Source organism: Perissodus microlepis, chromosome 15 (genome assembly GCF_051167445.1).
Source record: "Perissodus microlepis isolate ML-2025 ecotype Zambia chromosome 15, ASM5116744v1, whole genome shotgun sequence".
Taxonomy (NCBI): Eukaryota; Metazoa; Chordata; class Actinopteri; order Cichliformes; family Cichlidae; genus Perissodus; species Perissodus microlepis.
In genome coordinates this window covers 1,077,839-1,102,259 of record NC_140475.1, presented here as the reverse complement: position 1 = coordinate 1,102,259, position 24,421 = coordinate 1,077,839, and the positions used below count along the sequence as shown (strand labels likewise).

Genomic DNA, 24,421 nt, shown 5'->3' with positions numbered 1-24,421 from the left:
GTAAATGAATTCATGGTGTATGCCAAACGTTCCTAGTTTCGGTCATGAGTTATTTAAAAGTACATTTGTTCTGTCACACACAAAGAAATGACTTGATCAACAGCTGATACACAAAGTAACCTTGAGAGCTTGAGTACAGCCTCATATTTATAAGATTGCTCGTCTAACTTGACTTTTTTATGCATCTCAAAAGAAAACAGAAGATGAAGTTCAGTGAATTGCATTATTTAGCCTGCGAAATAAAAAGACAGAAAATAAAAAGAGACAGAAATACAAGTTAAAATTTTGAATTTGTTTTATTGATCTGGATATTTTTTAACAAATTGCTAATTAACTGTTTTTAAATAGGGCCCAATAACAAAAGCTGATTGAAAGTGCTTTATATTATAAAGACCCTACAATGCAAGAGAGAAAACCCCAACAATCTGATGATCCCCTATGAGCAAGCACTTGGCGACAGTGGGCAGGAAAAACCCCCTTTCAACGGGAGGAAACCTGCGGCAGAACCAGGCTCAGGGAGGGGCGGCCATCTGCCGAGACCGGTTGGGGGACTTGAATCCACTTCTTATCAAATTTCTCTCTTGCTACGACATTTTTGATGTTATGTATTTAGGTATTGGTCTGAAAGAAAAAAGACCAATACTGAGTTGGTGTTCAAAGCCACCATTTTAAGTTGTGCGTTTAAACGGCTTGGTGATGGCTTTGGCCAGTGCAGTGAAAAACCTGACAATGGCAGACGGCGTCTTCTTTGGTTGTGACAGATGTTCAGTCAAGCTAGTTGCAATGAGTCTTACAGCTATGGATTTCTGTAACTCCAGAGCTACTTGAACATCTTCTACACTCCCAAAGACATCGCGCAGGTCTTTAAGAATGCGCTTTTCAAGATTTTTAAGGTTTTGGGGAGTTATAATAAGTTCTTTATCCTGCAGCTGGTCCCATACTTCTTCCAGAAGCCAACTGTGGATGTTCTCTGAGCAGCCACAGGTGCACATGATGTTTAATTTTTTAGCTATACGGCTAAATAATTTGTGAAGAATTATTTTAATGTAAGCTTTACGTGCAGAAGCATCTGGTACAATATAGTCAGGTTTTGGATGGGACGTTGGGACGCTTGACTGCGGTTCTGTCACTGACTCCGGTTCTGCCACTGACTCCGGTTCTGTCACTGACTGTGGTTCTGTCACTGACTCCGGTTCTGTCACTGACTCCAGTTCTGTCACTGACTCCGGTTCTGTCACTGACTGCGGTTCTGTCACTGACTCCGGTTCTGTCACTGACTCTGCGCCAAGTATTGCGAGCATTACGCTCTGACTCTGGCTCTCAGCCTGGGTGAAAAACCACCATCTCATGAGTGCTAAGAAAACGCGGACCTTTCTGTTGATGTACGCTCTCCTGAAACGATCAGGTAGAATTTCAGGTGCCACGCCCTGTGAAGCATGGTGGTCGAGCATGTCCGTGAGCTGCTTGGTGAACCATATACGTTTATAAATAGAAATGTTTTTAAATAGTTCAAGCTCACAGGTTTCATTTTCGCTCAGATCTTTTACGGTCTGAAGCAGAAAATCAACATCACGAACAAGCTGCTCCACCGATTCACTGCTTTCGTCTTTCCCTGTTCTCTGAAATGCTGCCCTGACGTTTTTGGCCGCGCGAAGAATTGCTGCTTTTGCAAATTGCGTCGCAAGGAACGATTTGATATTATGTGAATGCTTTTTTAGCGACTGCTTCAATTTCTCTTTAAATGTTGTGGGAGTGATAACTTCATCACTCTCTGGGGAATCTTCAATCTCTGCCTGAAGAGAACCAGTCAGCTCTTTTGCAAATAGCTGACTCTCTTCACTTATTACTGATTGCGGCCTGTTATACTCAGGATCTTCAGTTTGATCCACAACTGGGGAAAACTGAGCAACAGCCTTTTCGATGGCAGTTTTCAGAGCTGAAGTATTGAAGCTGTCCTGGGAGCCCACCGTGAGTTTTTCATGTTCTCTATCTAGTTGTTCCTTTGGGACATCTTGGCTATCTAAACTTTCAGTCTCCGCCTCTGACTCAGTGTCGCTAATGGTGTCAATGCTCATGCCGAGATGCTGCCACATTAAAAAGAAAGCTTTCATCATTCTCTCACCAAAACGGCTGATCATGTTGTTCAGGCGTTTTGGTGGAACAATGCGGTCACTCTCCGAAGATAAATTTGTTTTTGTGTCAGCAGACTGAGCAGATTGAACACTGCGCACAACCTCTTTAGCGAACAGCTGCTCTTTGGTGCTAACCTTGTGGCCCTGACCATCCATTGTCAAAGCTTCTGCCAAAGGCTCTGGAAGTATCGTACCTATGTTGTCCAAAAAAGCCTCCTCTGATACTTCAACGTTGGCAATCTGAGCCATCATTAGAAAGTGCTTTGAAGCAATTTCAATGATCTCTATAATGGCCTCTGCCAGAAGAGTCTTAGTGGCTATGTCAGGCTCTCCTGATTTCATGGAACGCCACTGCTCAGCTGTCATATTTTCATAAAACGATTTGATGACAGGAAGAAGACGTGCTACTGTCAGTTCCTTAATGTTCGCTGTTTTTAGGTTTTCCATTTCTAATACTTGTGTGTTAGAATGGGTTAAATGACTATCTGTTAGGTTTAGAGTTGATCGCGTCTGAAATGGACCTTCCACGTTGAAAGCGTGTAAAATGCAAGTTCCAAGTTTGCTGTTTCAGAGACGGTTCCTGCTCCTATTTATAGGTTTTTTGGCTGATGACGTCAAACAGAAGTTCAAAGGTTCAAAGGCAAGCCGGTTACGTCACAGGAAACGACTGTTCCATCGTCCCCGCCCCTAGCGACTGCTTAGCAACCGTTACTATGTACCCTCCGGCCGAGAGTTGTTGTTGACGTCGCGATAAAAGTTCCACGCGACAGAAAAGCCGCTGGATTATTTGAGAGTTTTTCACTTCAGATGCTGAATGAAACTTTACCTGTGGCGCGTTAACAGGTGAGAGCAGCCAGCCAATCAGCCTTCAGTTTGCTGCGGAAAAACTCATTTTAACGGCGTTAGTAACTGTGGCTGTGTCCCAATTCAGGGTCTGCACGCTTGAAGTATGCGTTTTAAGTGCGATTACGTCACCGCCACGCGACGACGGCTGTCCCAATTCGAAGTGTACTTCAAATGCGTACTCCAAATGCGCCGTCGATTTCCCCAAATATCAAGCGTGGTCCCATATATCCCACAACTCATAGCGCGGCGGTGGGTGTGGATAATTTTGCCGCAAAATACGGCAGAAGGGAGCGGCCGAAGAGTGAACTGTCAAAAGTAAGTACTGAATATGATGTCACTTATTTATGTGCGAATGTTTAATAAGTCAGCTAGTTAATAAAGCTTATTTCATATTGTCTCTGTACTTGTAAATTTCTTCCAAGTTCACAGGCTGTTGTATTTTGGTGGAAGTTCATTTTGGCAATATTTCCAATAACTGACTGGGTTCAAAAAGAACTTTCTGGCAGGACTGCTATGCTTGTTGTCATCTGTTTACCCCTATGTAATCACTTAAGTTGTTATTAACTGCTGCATGCTAAGCTGCAAGAGTGCACTGAGGATTGAGACAAAATATGGTCTACAAACCAGCATTATATTAGTTTTTATCAGATAGTCCTCCAGTGTCTTTATTTTTTGCTTTAATTATATTGTGCAGTTATTTGTTACCCTGAAATGCTTTATGCTTAACAACAGCTCACTATTTTAACTTATTTTTGGACTCTTGTGATCAGTATGACCAGATTGTGTGAGTTTCCATACTAAAAGACCTGTAGTGATAAAATAATTGGCATAAGAGACACTGATTTTTGGCATGATATACTGCAGAAGGGTTTTTTTTTGGTTTTTTTTTGCATAATTTACCTTTGAATTAAGCTGCATTCCCTGTATTGTAACAAAACTAACATTGTTTATATGTCAGAAAATTAGCAAACATGAATAAATGGCGAAAACAATATAATTATAACATATATTTTTATTTTACTTATTTTAGGTCTGTGAAGCCAAACTTGATGCTGGGGATTTATTTTTGTCAGTGGAGTCAAATGGTAAGTTACAATTTGTGCATTTTGTCATATTGGAAACACCACAAATTACATTGTAACTTAATAGCTCTGTAGAACAAATGATATAAAGATTGTAGTGTCAGGGTACTTCTTAAGAAGTAATATTGATGATCGCATGCAGGTGGCATAAACTAAATATTCAGACGTGCTACCAACAAATGATTCATTAACAAAAGCAATGGAGCAGACTGTTTAGGTTCTTGTGGTTGTAATAACATCCATAACTGCAGGTTTGTCATTAATTTGTTTTCACAGGTCTAGATGATCACATCTGACTTTGTCATTTAAATGAGGTGGACTTGCAAACTTTGCACTCTTTTGGGTAAATTGCTGTCCACTACATATACACAGAATGTGCACAGTATTTCAGATATAAAAAGGGAGTATGTAATGGACTTGCTGGCTTTAATGTAAAAAGCCTGTTGTGTAACTGTAATGAGGCAGTTGGACTAAAGCAGTATATTGCTCATCAAGGTAAACATCTGAGGAATAAGGAAATTGTTACTTGTCCTTTTACTCGGTGTTCTTTTAATCGCACGTTTACTAAAGTTTTACATCACATAAGTCATTTTCACAATCATTCTACTTTAAAAGATTTCAAGACAGAGCTTATTGTTCTCTGAACTTCCTTGTTCGCTGAACGGCAGGTAAAGTGCATCTTTTTGTTTGTTTGCTTTTGTGTGTTTGTGTTTTCTCTAATGGGCCTCAGATGACGGTTTGCTTAAATTTGGGTCTCAAAGAATATTTTTTTTATTCTGCCTGTACTCCCCACCCCTCTTCTTCTGTTGCTCAGGTTGAAGCAGAATTTGCCCGTCTTACATCTGTTGACCTGAAAGGTTCCTTTTTGCTGTGCTTGACCATTATGGAGAGGTTCGTGGAGCTGTACAAAATCAAGAGCGGCATAGGAGGGCTGACTAGGCTCATAAAATGCTTCGGTGATGATGTAAGTGTTCAACTGCGAAATCTAATCCTTTGTTTAAGTTTGAGGTTATCCAGTTCAACTGATGAACTCATTGAAAGAAAGCTGATAAGTAAAGTCTGTCATCATATTTCACAACTGGACATTTAGTGTGGTAACTTTTACTGTGTATATTGGTGGTAGGTTGGATATCATATTCTACTTGAATGTCCTGATAAGCCTGATTCAAAATCTCCAATGATAATCATATATTGATGGAATTATGTATCAAAAAGCTGTGAGTTTGGAGCTGTCTACATGCTTCATAAACACTGTTTAAAAAGTGTTGTTTTCTTTTTGACTTCTTTGACCAGAGCCCTACACAAAGGAAGAGGACAGAGGACCTCATCTTCTAAAGAAAGATCCCTCACACACTCTCAAGACTGTGAAGGTTAGCATTGTTTCTTTCAGTAAATTAATAATGACAGCACCACAGTGGATTTTAAATGAAACATGTGGCATCTATGAAACAATAGATGCCACATGAAAACATGTACTTTTTCCTCACCAAATGTATTATTACAAGATCTTTGACACTGGAGATGGTCTGGGTTTCAGAGAAACTAACTGGCAAGCTAGCATTGATATTATTAGTGTCTTGTGTTTATTCGTGTCTTCACCAGGGTCTTTGACATTTCGCTGCTGTACTGTTCACTTCAGCTTTACGTTTGATTTCTCACATTGTATTTTGTAATGGCAGAGATATTAGGATATTTAAGGGGCTGCAGTGGCTGCTACAGCTGTGGGGGGCAATACTTTGGTGAAATGTCCTGGACCCTGGAAAAGAGACTGTGTAGACTGGGTAAGCAATTAAAGGTTACTGGCCCAGAGTCATTGGGCAGCTGGGTAAAGGTGGATGTTGATATTCAGTGCCAATTATGCAACCTGTTCAGCCATGTCTATATGCTCTTTTTTATGCTGTTACTATAGGGGGAAAAATAAACTTTAATCAATAAACTGATCAAAGAAGCATTGTCTATGGAGCCACAATCTGATCCTGTAGTGTGGCTGCAGTTTACACATTTCATGTATTCTCAGCCAGATTTGGTTTAGAGCACAGCCAATATTTAGCATAAGTAGATTTAAATTTACACACACTGATGATGGCAGCTACATTGTAGCCACAGCCACCCTGGGGCGCACTGACAGAGGCGAGGCTGCCGGACACTGGCGCCACCGGGCCCTCTGACCACCACCGGTAGGCAACGGGTGAAGTGTCTCTCCCAAGGACACAACGACTGAAACTGTCGGAGCCGGGGCTCGAACCGGCAACCTTCCGATTATAAGACAAACTGTCAACTCTTGAGCCACGATTCAGTCATCCACCCATGTGTGTGAATGACTGAATGTGTAAAGCGCTTTGGAGCCCTTAAGGTACTAATAAAGCGCTATACAAATACAGGCCATTTACCATTTAAATTGAAAATTTAGTTTGAATTCTGCAATTGAAGACATGCTCAGTTATTTATGAACATGGTCTTTGTTTAAAGCAAGAAATGGATTTGTAACATGGGGGTGCATATCTCATTCTGAAAAATCTTTAACAACTAATAAGTGTTACCCAAAGCCAATCAGCATCATCCAAGGCATCAGTGTGGCTCTTCTTTGGAAAGACATGAATTCTTAAGCACGAGGGATGTTGTGTAATTTTATTTATTTTTTGTCTTTGAACCCTTTTATAGCCGACAGGTATTGAAGACACGTTTTCTAAGAGGATGAAAGTTGGCATTGTGATGGTGAAAGAAGAAGGCATCATCGATGTGTTGGTTGTCCTTGAGGCGGCAGTAATCCTGTCTAATCTGAGGGATGTCTCAAGTGCCATTTCCATGCTGATGGGTCTTCTTTTTGCCCTCAACATAGACTATCCAAAGGAACTTAAGGGCATCTTTGAAGTCATTCAGAACGTCCTAATGAACATTGGTGGAAGGCAGTGTGTCTCACTAGTGCATGGTCTAAGAAACAGACTCTTGCAGAACGCCATGCAGAACTGTAATTGTATGCTCACAGCGTACAATTGCCTTAGCGTTAAGGACAGTTTTTATTTTACTGTTTGTTTTTTTATTCTTGCAAGTTCTCATTCTCACTTTTGTATGTCACTAAATGACTACACTTTACATTCCAGATTAGACAATTGCTCATTTGTTCATGGTTTAAGAAACTTATGTGAACAACAATATAATGGTGGACTCTGCAGATGCTTATCTCATGCAACTCAGTAGTTTTTCCTTTGTTTTGCAATTGAGCCGACTCAAACTAATGTTTCTGAAATATTCATATTATCAAATGTTTCAGAAGCATGCACTCATTTTCAGAGATATTGGTTCTGTGGAATTTGTTGCAATTGTAAACGAAGACAAATAGAAGAGTTTGATGTCTTAGTTGTTATAAACTGATCTTTACTGTCACTTATCAAAGGTTTTGTACTATTTTAATATTTCAAGTTTTGTGCTAACAGGTGTGACTGAGCACAATGAAGTTTAAAAATGTTGCAAATGTAAAGAATAACTTTTCTAAAATAGCAAGTGTCCCGTTGATACATTACATTAATGCAGACTAGGGATGCACCGATACCGATACTGTAAAATGTGTGTGTACTCATACTCGTAAAAGTTAACCGATACCATGAACCGATACCAACTTAGTTCATTAATCAGAGGGTGGCTTGCCATTTCTGTTGTAGTTTTTTAGATTGGCCACTAGGGGGACATCCCGCGCTAAACAGGCACAGGGTTAGGCGAGTGAGACTGGCGACTCCAGATAAAAAAGAGAAACTGGAGGCTGCTGTAGCTAGGCTAAACAAAATGTCAGCAGTGTGGACCGGAACAGCCAAATTTAACTCAGGTTTTGGAAAAGCGATGAAAAATGTCAAGAGAAAATCCACGGACAGTTTAAATAACAGAGGCTCTGACTCATTTTATCGCTCTGGATGACCAGCCAATGCCGGTCGTGGAAAACATAGGATTGCACCGTCTTCTCAGCATACTCGAGCTGCGATATGAAATTCCCAACTGCCCATACATCAGGGAGATAATGGTGCCAAAACTTTCTGAAGAGGTAAAGACAAGCAGTGTGTGCGCGATGTCAGTCCTTGGTTTAACGGCACAGTGGACTGATGAGGAGTTCGTTCGTCAATGCCAAATACTTTAGTTATTTTGTTTGTTTGTTTACAATATGAACACTCTGCAATAATTTAAAAGTTTATTTTATTCGCAAACCCAATTTGTATTTGTTTTATTCCAAACAGAAGTGTTTATTTATTATTCTGAAAGCTCGAGACAGTGCCAATAGTTCAGTGATATTTTGTAAAATTACAATGTGGAGACTCTGCAATAATTTAACAGAAGTGCTTATTTTTCACTTGAAATTTTTTTTGTGGTCATCTTTATTAAGATTTTATTTTTTATCGGCAGGGAATATAATAAAACCTGTCTTCCAATTAATTGTATTTGTGTGTGTGTGTGTGTGTGTGTGTGGTAGAAGTATCGGTTTTTGTACTCTGTATCGGCAAGTACTCAGATCCAAGTATCGGTATCGTATCGGTTTGAAAAAATTGGTATCGTTGCATCCCTAATGCAGACTTTATGTTGTTGCTTCACAAGAATCACTACTGCTCCTAGAGTATTGGTCAGAATTTAATCTTCACCCAAACTGGGCTCAAGACCAAGTTCAGATTTATTGTTTCACAGGGAGCAACCTTTGAGTTTTGATGGATTGTGAGCCTGATGAGCTACGTCACTGATTTCTCTGTTTCTCAGATGAGTAAGATGGCACAATAAATGGTGAATGTTGCGTGCTCATGAGTAATTGTCTTGTCATGTTCTTAAAACAAACTTTCTGCCTGAATTGATCAGATACACTTTAATGGAATCTGTGGTTTGTTTTTTCTCTGTAAACAACAGAAAATTAATTTAAAGGAATGTAGATATTTAAACCTGAGATCTAAGATAAACCTAACAGGTAGTTTTGCTGAAATGGATGTTGGAAAGCTAAAAAAAAATACTTAAGATGTTCAATACACATTTTTCTTTACATCCAGTCAATCAACTCTGATAATTAAAATGAAACTGATTCACGAGTTCACTCAGCTACCTTAAGGAGCTCAGTTAATTAATAAACTTAAATCAACTTAGCTAGCAGATTATGTTAGTTAAGCTAAAATAGATTCCTAAGTTAAAAGAACTACTAAAGTATTTGAATTAACTAAAAAACCCAAGTCAACTGAACTAGGACAAGAGTTTAAACAATAGATTATTTGAATTTAGCTGAAAGGGTTTTCCCAAGTAAAAATGACACTTAAAGGAGTTGAACTGACTAACAAATCTCAGTCAACTAAACTAAGACGAAAGTTTAGACAACATGTGATTTTTCATCAACATAACATTTGGTTGTGTTACAAGAACAAACACTATTTCTTGACTTAACTTCAAATTTTAAGGGGTCGACCCTGCGTTTTATTTTACAATCACTGTAATTTATTTACACACGTATAGAAACATTAGTATTTCTATGTGCTTCTTTAATGACATTTCAGTGTACTTACAGACAGCTACACTGAGGCTACTCCTGGCTAATCGATCTTCCCTCCCTCACATAGTCACAGTTTTTCCATCAGTTACATCGTCTAGTAAATGAATTCATGGTGTATGCCAAACGTTCCTAGTTTCGGTCATGAGTTATTTAAAAGTACATTTGTTCTGTCACACACAAAGAAATGACTTGATCAACAGCTGATACACAAAGTAACCTTGAGAGCTTGAGTACAGCCTCATATTTATAAGATTGCTCGTCTAACTTGACTTTTTTATGCATCTCAAAAGAAAACAGAAGATGAAGTTCAGTGAATTGCATTATTTAGCCTGCGAAATAAAAAGACAGAAAATAAAAAGAGACAGAAATACAAGTTAAAATTTTGAATTTGTTTTATTGATCTGGATATTTTTTAACAAATTGCTAATTAACTGTTTTTAAATAGGGCCCAATAACAAAAGCTGATTGAAAGTGCTTTATATTATAAAGACCCTACAATGCAAGAGAGAAAACCCCAACAATCTGATGATCCCCTATGAGCAAGCACTTGGCGACAGTGGGCAGGAAAAACCCCCTTTCAACGGGAGGAAACCTGCGGCAGAACCAGGCTCAGGGAGGGGCGGCCATCTGCCGAGACCGGTTGGGGGACTTGAATCCACTTCTTATCAAATTTCTCTCTTGCTACGACATTTTTGATGTTATGTATTTAGGTATTGGTCTGAAAGAAAAAAGACCAATACTGAGTTGGTGTTCAAAGCCACCATTTTAAGTTGTGCGTTTAAACGGCTTGGTGATGGCTTTGGCCAGTGCAGTGAAAAACCTGACAATAGCAGACGGCGTCTTCTTTGGTTGTGACAGATGTTCAGTCAAGCTAGTTGCAATGAGTCTTACAGCTATGGATTTCTGTAACTCCAGAGCTACTTGAACATCTTCTACACTCCCAAAGACATCGCGCAGGTCTTTAAGAATGCGCTTTTCAAGATTTTTAAGGTTTTGGGGAGTTATAATAAGTTCTTTATCCTGCAGCTGGTCCCATACTTCTTCCAGAAGCCAACTGTGGATGTTCTCTGAGCAGCCACAGGTGCACATGATCTTTAATTTTTTAGCTATACGGCTAAATAATTTGTGAAGAATTATTTTAATGTAAGCTTTACGTGCAGAAGCATCTGGTACAATATAGTCAGGTTTTGGATGGGACGTTGGGACGCTTGACTGCGGTTCTGTCACTGACTCCGGTTCTGCCACTGACTCCGGTTCTGTCACTGACTGTGGTTCTGTCACTGACTCCGGTTCTGTCACTGACTCCAGTTCTGTCACTGACTCCGGTTCTGTCACTGACTCTGCGCCAAGTATTGCGAGCATTACGCTCTGACTCTGGCTCTCAGCCTGGGTGAAAAACCACCATCTCATGAGTGCTAAGAAAACGCGGACCTTTCTGTTGATGTACGCTCTCCTGAAACGATCAGGTAGAATTTCAGGTGCCACGCCCTGTGAAGCATGGTGGTCGAGCATGTCCGTGAGCTGCTTGGTGAACCATATACGTTTATAAATAGAAATGTTTTTAAATAGTTCAAGCTCACAGGTTTCATTTTCGCTCAGATCTTTTACGGTCTGAAGCAGAAAATCAACATCACGAACAAGCTGCTCCACCGATTCACTGCTTTCGTCTTTCCCTGTTCTCTGAAATGCTGCCCTGACGTTTTTGGCCGCGCGAAGAATTGCTGCTTTTGCAAATTGCGTCGCAAGGAACGATTTGATATTATGTGAATGGTTTTTTAGCGACTGCTTCAATTTCTCTTTAAATGTTGTGGGAGTGATAACTTCATCACTCTCTGGGGAATCTTCAATCTCTGCCTGAAGAGAACCAGTCAGCTCTTTTGCAAATAGCTGACTCTCTTCACTTATTACTGATTGCGGCCTGTTATACTCAGGATCTTCAGTTTGATCCACAACTGGGGAAAACTGAGCAACAGCCTTTTCGATGGCAGTTTTCAGAGCTGAAGTATTGAAGCTGTCCTGGGAGCCCACCGTGAGTTTTTCATGTTCTCTATCTAGTTGTTCCTGTGGGACATCTTGGCTATCTAAACTTTCAGTCTCCGCCTCTGACTCAGTGTCGCTAATAGTGTCAATGCTCATGCCGAGATGCTGCCACATTAAAAAGAAAGCTTTCATCATTCTCTCACCAAAACGGCTGATCATGTTGTTCAGGCGTTTTGGTGGAACAATGCGGTCACTCTCCGAAGATAAATTTGTTTTTGTGTCAGCAGACTGAGCAGATTGAACACTGCGCACAACCTCTTTAGCGAACAGCTGCTCTTTGATGCTAACCTTGTGGCCCTGACCACCCACTGTCAAAGCTTCTGCCAAAGGCTCTGGAAGTATCGTACCTATGTTGTCCAAAAAAGCCTCCTCTGATACTTCAATGTTGGCATTCTGAGCCATCATTAGAAAGTGCTTTGAAGCAATTTCAATGATCTCTATAATGGCCTCTGCCAGAAGAGTCTTAGTGGCTATGTCAGGCTCTCCTGATTTCATGGAACGCCACTGCTCAGCTGTCATATTTTCATAAAACGATTTGATGACAGGAAGAAGACGTGCTACTGTCAGTTCCTTAATGTTCGCTGTTTTTAGGTTTTCCATTTCTAATACTTGTATGTTAGAATGGGTTAAATGACTATCTGTTAGGTTTAGAGTTGATCGCGTCTGAAATGGACCTTCCACGTTGAAAGCGTGTAAAATGCAAGTTCCAAGTTTGCTGTTTCAGAGACGGTTCCTGCTCCTATTTATAGGTTTTTTGGCTGATGACGTCAAACAGAAGTTCAAAGGTTCAAAGGCAAGCCGGTTACGTCACAGGAAACGGCTGTTCCATCGTCCCCGCCCCTAGCGACTGCTTAGCAACCGTTACTATGTGCCCTCCGGCCGAGAGTTGTTGTTGACGTCGCGATAAAAGTTCCACGCGACAGAAAAGCCGCTGGATTATTTGAGAGTTTTTCACTTCAGATGCTGAATGAAACTTTACCTGTGGCGCGTTAACAGGTGAGAGCAGCCAGCCAATCAGCCTTCAGTTTGCTGCGGAAAAACTCATTTTAACGGCGTTAGTAACTGTGGCTGTGTCCCAATTCAGGGTCTGCACGCTTGAAGTACGCATTTTAAGTGCGATTACGTCACCGCCACGCGACGACGGCTGTCCCAATTCGAAGTGTACTTCAAATGCGTACTCCAAATGCGCCGTCGATTTCCCCAAATATCAAGCGTGGTCCCATATATCCCACAACTCATAGCGCGGCGGTGGGTGTGGATAATTTTGCCGCAAAATACGGCAGAAGGGAGCGGCCGAAGAGTGAACTGTCAAAAGTAAGTACTGAATATGATGTCACTTATTTATGTGCGAATGTTTAATAAGTCAGCTAGTTAATAAAGCTTATTTCATATTGTCTCTGTACTTGTAAATTTCTTCCAAGTTCACAGGCTGTTGTATTTTGGTGGAAGTTCATTTTGGCAATATTTCCAATAACTGACTGGGTTCAAAAAGAACTTTCTGGCAGGACTGCTATGCTTGTTGTCATCTGTTTACCCCTATGTAATCACTTAAGTTGTTATTAACTGCTGCATGCTAAGCTGCAAGAGTGCACTGAGGATTGAGACAAAATATGGTCTACAAACCAGCATTATATTAGTTTTTATCAGATAGTCCTCCAGTGTCTTTATTTTTTGCTTTAATTATATTGTGCAGTTATTTGTTACCCTGAAATGCTTTATGCTTAACAACAGCTCACTATTTTAACTTATTTTTGGACTCTTGTGATCAGTATGACCAGATTGTGTGAGTTTCCATACTAAAAGACCTGTAGTGATAAAATAATTGGCATAAGAGACACTGATTTTTGGCATGATATACTGCAGAAGGGTTTTTTGGGGGTTTTTTTTTGCATAATTTACCTTTGAATTAAGCTGCATTCCCTGTATTGTAACAAAACTAACATTGTTTATATGTCAGAAAATTAGCAAACATGAATAAATGGCGAAAACAATATAATTATAACATATATTTTTATTTTACTTATTTTAGGTCTGTGAAGCCAAACTTGATGCTGGGGATTTATTTTTGTCAGTGGAGTCAAATGGTAAGTTACAATTTGTGCATTTTGTCATATTGGAAACACCACAAATTACATTGTAACTTAATAGCTCTGTAGAACAAATGATATAAAGATTGTAGTGTCAGGGTACTTCTTAAGAAGTAATATTGATGATCGCATGCAGGTGGCATAAACTAAATATTCAGACGTGCTACCAACAAATGATTCATTAACAAAAGCAATGGAGCAGACTGTTTAGGTTCTTGTGGTTGTAATAACATCCATAACTGCAGGTTTGTCATTAATTTGTTTTCACAGGTCTAGATGATCACATCTGACTTTGTCATTTAAATGAGGTGGACTTGCAAACTTTGCGCTCTTTTGGGTAAATTGCTGTCCACTACATATACACAGAATGTGCACAGTATTTCAGATATAAAAAGGGAGTATGTAATGGACTTGCTGGCTTTAATGTAAAAAGCCTGTTGTGTAACTGTAATGAGGCAGTTGGACTAAAGCAGTATATTGCTCATCAAGGTAAACATCTGAGGAATAAGGAAATTGTTACTTGTCCTTTTACTCGGTGTTCTTTTAATCGCACGTTTACTAAAGTTTTACATCACATAAGTCATTTTCACAATCATTCTACTTTAAAAGATTTCAAGACAGAGCTTATTGTTCTCTGAACTTCCTTGTTCGCTGAACGGCAGGTAAAGTGCATCTTTTTGTTTGTTTGCTTTTGTGTGTTTGTGTTTTCTCTAATGGGCCTCAGATGACGGTTTGCTTAAATTTGGGTCTCAAAGAATATTTTTTTTATTCTGCCTGTACTCCCCACCCCTCTTCTTCTGTTGCTCAGGTTGAAGCAGAATTTGCCCGTCTTACATCTGTTGACCTGAAAGGTTCCTTTTTGCTGTGCTTGACCATTATGGAGAGGTTCGTGGAGCTGTACAAAATCAAGAGCGGCATAGGAGGGCTGACTAGGCTCATAAAATGCTTCGGTGATGATGTAAGTGTTCAACTGCGAAATCTAATCCTTTTCCAGTTCAACTGATGAACTCATTGAAAGAAAGCTGATAAGTAAAGTCTGTCATCATATTTCACAACTGGACATTTAGTGTGGTAACTTTTACTGTGTATATTGGTGGTAGGTTGGATATCATATTCTACTTGAATGTCCTGATAAGCCTGATTCAAAATCTCCAATGATAATCATATATTGATGGAATTATGTATCAAAAAGCTGTGAGTTTGGAGCTGTCTACATGCTTCATAAACACTGTTTAAAAAGTGTTGTTTTCTTTTTGACTTCTTTGACCAGAGCCCTACACAAAGGAAGAGGACAGAGGACCTCATCTTCTAAAGAAAGATCCCTCACACACTCTCAAGACTGTGAAGGTTAGCATTGTTTCTTTCAGTAAATTAATAATGACAGCACCACAGTGGATTTTAAATGAAACATGTGGCATCTATGAAACAATAGATGCCACATGAAAACATGTACTTTTTCCTCACCAAATGTATTATTACAAGATCTTTGACACTGGAGATGGTCTGGGTTTCAGAGAAACTAACTGGCAAGCTAGCATTGATATTATTAGTGTCTTGTGTTTATTCGTGTCTTCACCAGGGTCTTTGACATTTCGCTGCTGTACTGTTCACTTCAGCTTTACGTTTGATTTCTCACATTGTATTTTGTAATGGCAGAGATATTAGGATATTTAAGGGGCTGCAGTGGCTGCTACAGCTGTGGGGGGCAATACTTTGGTGAAATGTCCTGGACCCTGGAAAAGAGACTGTGTAGACTGGGTAAGCAATTAAAGGTTACTGGCCCAGAGTCATTGGGCAGCTGGGTAAAGGTGGATGTTGATATTCAGTGCCAATTATGCAACCTGTTCAGCCATGTCTATATGCTCTTTTTTATGCTGTTACTATAGGGGGAAAAATAAACTTTAATCAATAAACTGATCAAAGAAGCATTGTCTATGGAGCCACAATCTGATCCTGTAGTGTGGCTGCAGTTTACACATTTCATGTATTCTCAGCCAGATTTGGTTTAGAGCACAGCCAATATTTAGCATAAGTAGATTTAAATTTACACACACTGATGATGGCAGCTACATTGTAGCCACAGCCACCCTGGGGCGCACTGACAGAGGCGAGGCTGCCGGACACTGGCGCCACCGGGCCCTCTGACCACCACCGGTAGGCAACGGGTGAAGTGTCTCTCCCAAGGACACAACGACTGAAACTGTCGGAGCCGGGGCTCGAACCGGCAACCTTCCGATTATAAGACGAACTGTCAACTCTTGAGCCACGATTCAGTCATCCACCCATGTGTGTGAATGACTGAATGTGTAAAGCGCTTTGGAGCCCTTAAGGTACTAATAAAGCGCTATACAAATACAGGCCATTTACCATTTAAATTGAAAATTTAGTTTGAATTCTGCAATTGAAGACATGCTCAGTTATTTATGAACATGGTCTTTGTTTAAAGCAAGAAATGGATTTGTAACATGGGGGTGCATATCTCATTCTGAAAAATCTTTAACAACTAATAAGTGTTACCCAAAGCCAATCAGCATCATCCAAGGCATCAGTGTGGCTCTTCTTTGGAAAGACATGAATTCTTAAGCACGAGGGATGTTGTGTAATTTTATTTATTTTTTGTCTTTGAACCCTTTTATAGCCGACAGGTATTGAAGACACGTTTTCTAAGAGGATGAAAGTTGGCATTGTGATGGTGAAAGAAGAAGGCATCATCGATGTGTTGGTTGTCCTTGAGGCGGCAGTAATCCTGTCTAATCTGAGGGATGTCTCAAGTGCCATTTCCATGCTGATGGGTCTTCTTTTTGCCCTCAACATAGACTATCCAAAGGAACTTAAGGGCATCTTTGAAGTCATTCAGAACGTCCTAATGAACATTGGTGGAAGGCAGTGTGTCTCACTAGTGCATGGTCTAAGAAACAGACTCTTGCAGAACGCCATGCAGAACTGTAATTGTATGCTCACAGCGTACAATTGCCTTAGCGTTAAGGACAGTTTTTATTTTACTGTTTGTTTTTTTATTCTTGCAAGTTCTCATTCTCACTTTTGTATGTCACTAAATGACTACACTTTACATTCCAGATTAGACAATTGCTCATTTGTTCATGGTTTAAGAAACTTATGTGAACAACAATATAATGGTGGACTCTGCAGATGCTTATCTCATGCAACTCAGTAGTTTTTCCTTTGTTTTGCAATTGAGCCGACTCAAACTAATGTTTCTGAAATATTCATATTATCAAATGTTTCAGAAGCATGCACTCATTTTCAGAGATATTGGTTCTGTGGAATTTGTTGCAATTGTAAACGAAGACAAATAGAAGAGTTTGATGTCTTAGTTGTTATAAACTGATCTTTACTGTCACTTATCAAAGGTTTTGTACTATTTTAATATTTCAAGTTTTGTGCTAACAGGTGTGACTGAGCACAATAAAGTTTAAAAATGTTGCAAATGTAAAGAATAACTTTTCTAAAATAGCAAGTGTCCCGTTGATACATTACATTAATGCAGACTAGGGATGCACCGATACCGATACTGTAAAATGTGTGTGTACTCATACTCGTAAAAGTTAACCGATACCATGAACCGATACCAACTTAGTTCATTAATCAGAGGGTGGCTTGCCATTTCTGTTGTAGTTTTTTAGATTGGCCACTAGGGGGACATCCCGCGCTAAACAGGCACAGGGTTAGGCGAGTGAGACTGGCGACTCCAGATAAAAAAGAGAAACTGGAGGCTGCTGTAGCTAGGCTAAACAAAATGTCAGCAGTGTGGACCGGAACAGCCAAATTTAACTCAGGTTTTGGAAAAGCGATGAAAAATGTCAAGAGAAAATCCACGGACAGTTTAAATAACAGAGGCTCTGACTCATTTTATCGCTCTGGATGACCAGCCAATGCCGGTCGTGGAAAACATAGGATTGCACCGTCTTCTCAGCATACTCGAGCTGCGATATGAAATTCCCAACTGCCCATACATCAGGGAGATAATGGTGCCAAAACTTTCTGAAGAGGTAAAGACAAGCAGTGTGTGCGCGATGTCAGTCCTTGGTTTAACGGCACAGTGGACTGATGAGGAGTTCGTTCGTCAATGCCAAATACTTTAGTTATTTTGTTTGTTTGTTTACAATATGAACACTCTGCAATAATTTAAAAGTTTATTTTATTCGCAAACCCAATTTGTATTTGTTTTATTCCAAACAGAAGTGTTTATTTATTATTCTGAAAGCTCGAGACAGTGCCAATAGTTCAGTGATATTTTGTAAAATTACAATGTGGAGACTCTGCAATAATTTAACAGAAGTGCTTATTTTTCACTTGAAATTTTTTTTGTGGTCATCTTTATTAAGATTTTATTTTTTATCGGCAGGGAATATAATAAAACCTGTCTTCCAATTAATTGTATTTGTGTGTGTGTGTGTGTGGTAGAAGTATCGGTTTTTGTACTCTGTATCGGCAAGTACTCAGATCCAAGTATCGGTATCGTATCGGTTTGAAAAAATTGGTATCGTTGCATCCCTAATGCAGACTTTATGTTGTTGCTTCACAAGAATCACTACTGCTCCTAGAGTATTGGTCAGAATTTAATCTTCACCCAAACTGGGCTCAAGACCAAGTTCAGATTTATTGTTTCACAGGGAGCAACCTTTGAGTTTTGATGGATTGTGAGCCTGATGAGCTACGTCACTGATTTCTCTGTTTCTCAGATGAGTAAGATGGCACAATAAATGGTGAATGTTGCGTGCTCATGAGTAATTGTCTTGTCATGTTCTTAAAACAAACTTTCTGCCTGAATTGATCAGATACACTTTAATGGAATCTGTGGTTTGTTTTTTCTCTGTAAACAACAGAAAATTAATTTAAAGGAATGTAGATATTTAAACCTGAGATCTAAGATAAACCTAACAGGTAGTTTTGCTGAAATGGATGTTGGAAAGCTAAAAAAAAATACTTAAGATGTTCAATACACATTTTTCTTTACATCCAGTCAATCAACTCTGATAATTAAAATGAAACTGATTCACGAGTTCACTCAGCTACCTTAAGGAGCTCAGTTAATTAATAAACTTAAATCAACTTAGCTAGCAGATTATGTTAGTTAAGCTAAAATAGATTCCTAAGTTAAAAGAACTACTAAAGTATTTGAATTAACTAAAAAACCCAAGTCAACTGAACTAGGACAAGAGTTTAAACAATAGATTATTTGAATTTAGCTGAAAGGGTTTTCCCAAGTAAAAATGACAATTAAAGGAGTTGAACTGACTAACAAATCTCAGTCAACTAAACTAGGACGAAAGTTTAGACAACATGTGATTTTTCATCAACATAACATTTGGTTGTGTTACAAGAACAAACACTATTTCTTGACTTAACTTCAAATTTTAAGGGGTCGACCCTGCGTTTTATTTTACAATCACTGTAATTTATTTACACACGTATAGAAACATTAGTATTTCTATGTGCTTCTTTAATGACATTTCAGTGTACTTACAGACAGCTACACTGAGGCTACTCCTGGCTAATCGATCTTCCCTCCCTCACATAGTCACAGTTTTTCCATCAGTTACATCGTCTAGTAAATGAATTCATGGTGTATGCCAAACGTTCCTAGTTTCGGTCATGAGTTATTTAAAAGTACATTTGTTCTGTCACACACAAAGAAATGACTTGATCAACAGCTGATACACAAAGTAACCTTGAGAGCTTGAGTACAGCCTCATATTTATAAGATTGCTCGTCTAACTTGACTTTTTAATGCATCTCAAAAGAAAACAGAAGATGAAGTTCAGTGAATTGCATTATTTAGCCTGCGAAATAAAAAGACAGAAAATAAAAAGAGACAGAAATACAAGTTAAAATTTTGAATTTGTTTTATTGATCTGGATATTTTTTAACAAATTGCTAATTAACTGTTTTTAAATAGGGCCCAATAACAAAAGCTGATTGAAAGTGCTTTATATTATAAAGACCCTACAATGCAAGAGAGAAAACCCCAACAATCTGATGATCCCCTATGAGCAAGCACTTGGCGACAGTGGGCAGGAAAAACCCCCTTTCAACGGGAGGAAACCTGCGGCAGAACCAGGCTCAGGGAGGGGCGGCCATCTGCCGAGACCGGTTGGGGGACTTGAATCCACTTCTTATCAAATTTCTCTCTTGCTACGACATTTTTGATGTTATGTATTTAGGTATTGGTCTGAAAGAAAAAAGACCAATACTGAGTTGGTGTTCAAAGCCACCATTTTAAGTTGTGCGTTTAAACGGCTTGGTGATGGCTTTGGCCAGTGCAGTGAAAAACCTGACAATGGCAGACGGCGTCTTCTTTGGTTGTGACAGATGTTCAGTCAAGCTAGTTGCAATGAGTCTTACAGCTATGGATTTCTGTAACTCCAGAGCTACTTGAACATCTTCTACACTCCCAAAGACATCGCGCAGGTCTTTAAGAATGCGCTTTTCAAGATTTTTAAGGTTTTGGGGAGTTATAATAAGTTCTTTATCCTGCAGCTGGTCCCATACTTCTTCCAGAAGCCAACTGTGGATGTTCTCTGAGCAGCCACAGGTGCACATGATGTTTAATTTTTTAGCTATACGGCTAAATAATTTGTGAAGAATTATTTTAATGTAAGCTTTACGTGCAGAAGCATCTGGTACAATATAGTCAGGTTTTGGATGGGACGTTGGGACGCTTGACTGTGGTTTTGTCACTGACTGCGGTTCTGTCACTGACTCCAGTTCTGTCACTGACTGTGGTTCTGTCACTGAGTGTGGTTCTGTCACTGACTCTGCGCCAAGTATTGCGAGCATTACGCTCTGACTCTGGCTCTCAGCCTGGGTGAAAAACCACCATCTCATGAGTGCTAAGAAAACGCGGACCTTTCTGTTGACGTACGCTCTCCTGAAACGATCAGGTAGAATTTCAGGTGCCACGCCCTGTGAAGCATGGTGGTCGAGCATGTCCGTGAGCTGCTTGGTGAACCATATACGTTTATAAATAGAAATGTTTTTAAATAGTTCAAGCTCACAGGTTTCATTTTCGCTCAGATCTTTTACGGTCTGAAGCAGAAAATCAACATCACGAACAAGCTGCTCCACCGATTCACTGCTTTCGTCTTTCCCTGTTCTCTGAAATGCTGCCCTGACGTTTTTGGCCGCGCGAAGAATTGCTGCTTTTGCAAATTGCGTCGCAAGGAACGATTTGATATTATGTGAATGGTTTTTTAGCGACTGCTTCAATTTCTCTTTAAATGTTGTGGGAGTGATAACTTCATCACTCTCTGGGGAATCTTCAATCTCTGCCTGAAGAGAACCAGTCAGCTCTTTTGCAAATAGCTGACTCTCTTCACTTATTACTGATTGCGGCCTGTTATACTCAGGATCTTCAGTTTGATCCACAACTGGGGAAAACTGAGCAACAGCCTTTTCGATGGCAGTTTTCAGAGCTGAAGTATTGAAGCTGTCCTGGGAGCCCACCGTGAGTTTTTCATGTTCTCTATCTAGTTGTTCCTTTGGGACATCTTGGCTATCTAAACTTTCAGTCTCCGCCTCTGACTCAGTGTCGCTAATGGTGTCAATGCTCATGCCGAGATGCTGCCACATTAAAAAGAAAGCTTTCATCATTCTCTCACCAAAACGGCTGATCATGTTGTTCAGGCGTTTTGGTGGAACAATGCGGTCACTCTCCGAAGATAAATTTGTTTTTGTGTCAGCAGACTGAGCAGATTGAACACTGCGCACAACCTCTTTAGCGAACAGCTGCTCTTTGATGCTAACCTTGTGGCCCTGACCATCCATTGTCAAAGCTTCTGCCAAAGGCTCTGGAAGTATCGTACCTATGTTGTCCAAAAAAGCCTCCTCTGATACTTCAACGTTGGCATTCTGAGCCATCATTAGAAAGTGCTTTGAAGCAATTTCAATGATCTCTATAATGGCCTCTGCCAGAAGAGTCTTAGTGGCTATGTCAGGCTCTCCTGATTTCATGGAACGCCACTGCTCAGCTGTCATATTTTCAAAAAACGTTTTGATGACAGGAAGAAGACGTGCTACTGTCAGTTCCTTAATGTTCGCTGTTTTTAGGTTTTCCATTTCTAATACTTGTGTGTTAGAATGGGTTAAATGACTATCTGTTAGGTTTAGAGTTGATCGCGTCTGAAATGGACCTTCCACGTTGAAAGCGTGTAAAATGCAAGTTCCAAGTTTGCTGTTTCAGAGACGGTTCCTGCTCCTATTTATAGGTTTTTTGGCTGATGACGTCAAACAGAAGTTCAAAGGTTCAACGGCAAGCCGGTTACGTCACAGGAAACGACTGTTCCATCGTCCCCGCCCCTAGCGACTGCTTAGCAACCGTTACTATGTACCCTCCGGCCGAGAGTTGTTGTTGACGTCGCGATAAAAGTTCCACGCGACAGAAAAGCCGCTGGATTATTTGAGAGTTTTTAACTTCAGATGCTGAATGAAACTTTACCTGTGGCGCGTTAACAGGTGAGAGCAGCCAGCCAATAGACTATGTGCACGTTAGCATATGCTACTTCCGGTGCGGAAACTCCTGTGGGGACCTTTGTTTCCGGTGTCCTATTCGCGCCCTGTTTACGGTCCAAAACAAGTTAAGCAAATGAATGAATCAAGCAGCGATTTACATTTCTATAGATGTCTTGGGCATTTACCCAATATATCTGTAAATGATGTTCATCGACTTGTCGATATTACCCCGCCTCAGAGCAAAAGAGAAAAGGGATTCAAATGTTATATTTCTCAGTATCTGTAAACAGCTGTCCCTCGTTTATCGCGGGTGTTGTTCTAAAAATAACCAGCGATAGGTGAAATCAAGTAGCCAATTTTATTTTTTGACGGTGCAAAACGTTTCGTGGACATCGTGGACATACAACACTGCACTTCAGAGTCACAATGCTAACGATCGATGCAGCGATTCTGTACTGCACAGGAGAGACGTCACGGAGGAGATCGTCTGCAGCGATCAGGACGCAGGACACAATGTGACGTAAAAAAAAGCATGCAAACTTGCACTAAAAATCTGCGAAACAGCGAGGTGAAAGGTGAACCGCGTTATAGCGAGGGACCGCTGTAATTTTGAAGGTAAGTCACAACATACCCTTCGTAAATACTAATGTATAGAAACCGTTACCAGCAATCATTCATTTTTTGTGTGGCTTTTTTCACGGTTTGTTAACATGCTGTGTAGGTGTGTACTTGACTAGCTGATCTCGACATAACGGGGAAGCATCTGGTTTGACTATTGTTCACCTGTAGTTTGAATGCTGAAGATTTGCCTGTTTAAATCATAATATCTGTCACTATACAGAGATGTGCTTCTGAATGTGGACGATGTGTCTTCTGCTGCAGTGATGCAGTTCTGCTTGTGTTGAGTGATGTAAACAGCTGATCGATCTAAACTCTTTAAACATTAAAATTGATCATTAGATTTTTTATGACACAGCAGTGGTGAGTGTTCCCACCTTCTTCTCTTTGTAACTTAACGCCATCTTTCCGTTTTCAAGTTTTGGACATGATTTTGGAGGATATCTTCGCAGTAGTGATTGACCGCAAAGTAAAGCTACCGGAAATGTTCAACCCCACATCCGGTCTCAAACCAGGAAGTTAGCATTTTCTCGTGCACAGGGTCTGTTGCTGCGGAAAAACTCATTTTAACGGCGTTAGTAACTGTGGCTGTGTCCCAATTCAGGGTCTGCACGCTTGAAGTACGCATTTTCCCAAATATCAAGCGGTCCGGTGCACGCTTCCCATATATCCCACAATTCAGGCTGCCACTGAGCTCTGCCCAGGGGCGTTTCTGGGATGTTTTTAATGGGGGGGCTAACAATCAGAAATAACTAGTGATGTGCGATACCACTGATTTCCTTTCCGATCCGATACCAAGTAATATTCAGGGTGGTATCGACGATACTGATCCGATACCGATACTTTGTACAAAAACATTTTATTTATTGTATCTCAAATTATAGCGTCATAATGATTACAGGACATCAGATTACTTGTTCTTATCACTTAATAATGCAGAGTTCATCATATAGAAATAAAAAAAACCTGAAGTTGTGGCTATTTGAACACCTTGCCTGCCTGCAGCACTAAAGGACTCCATGAGAGACGTCTGTCTCGCCCTAGCAGCACCTGTCCCTGTCCTCTTCTTCAGTTCGCCTCAACATAAGCTCGTCATATTCTGTGATACGATTTACTCTGAGGTGTTTGACAAGGTTAATGATGTTGCCACAACCATACATGCCAACCTTCCCGATTTTTCCAGGAGAATCCCAAATTTCAGTGCCCCTCCCGAAAATCTCCCGGAGCCACCATTCTCCCGAATTTCTCCCGATTTTCCACCCGGACAACAAAATTGAAAAACCACATCGCAGAATTCATAGCGCGGCCCAGCCAATTCCAGTTTCCAACAATGACGGCAGCTACTTAGTTTTAATATTACTCTTATTTCTCTTTCTGGGTCGCAAAAAAACGTTTAACATATTTTCAGGTGAGAATGTAGCTGTGTAAACTTCAAATATCTGAGCCGACCGACACATCGTTTTCAACCCCCCGCGGTCTTTCACTACTCGGGTTAAACATGATATACAGGTCCTTCTCAAAAAATGAGCATATTGTGATAAAGTTAATTATTTTCTGTAATGTACTGACAAACATTAGACTTTCATATATTTTAGATTCATTACACACAACTGAAGTAGTTCAAGCCTTTCATTGTTT

At 40.1% G+C, this 24,421-nt stretch overlaps 2 protein-coding genes across 2 annotated transcripts; both read right to left on the bottom strand.

The window, feature by feature from the left end:
• Positions 1–668: 668 nt before the first annotated feature.
• Positions 669–2,579, bottom strand: LOC146371365 (uncharacterized). The gene has a single exon (XM_084952138.1). It carries the CDS (start codon positions 2,577–2,579, stop codon positions 669–671), a length of 1,911 nt encoding a protein of 636 aa, XP_084808264.1.
• Positions 2,580–9,461: 6,882 nt separating this feature from the next.
• On the bottom strand, positions 9,462–13,201 carry LOC146371364 (uncharacterized). Its single transcript, XM_084952139.1, has one exon. It carries the CDS (start codon positions 12,204–12,206, stop codon positions 10,332–10,334), a length of 1,875 nt encoding a protein of 624 aa, XP_084808265.1. The 5' UTR covers positions 12,207–13,201; the 3' UTR covers positions 9,462–10,331.
• Positions 13,202–24,421: the final 11,220 nt, after the last annotated feature.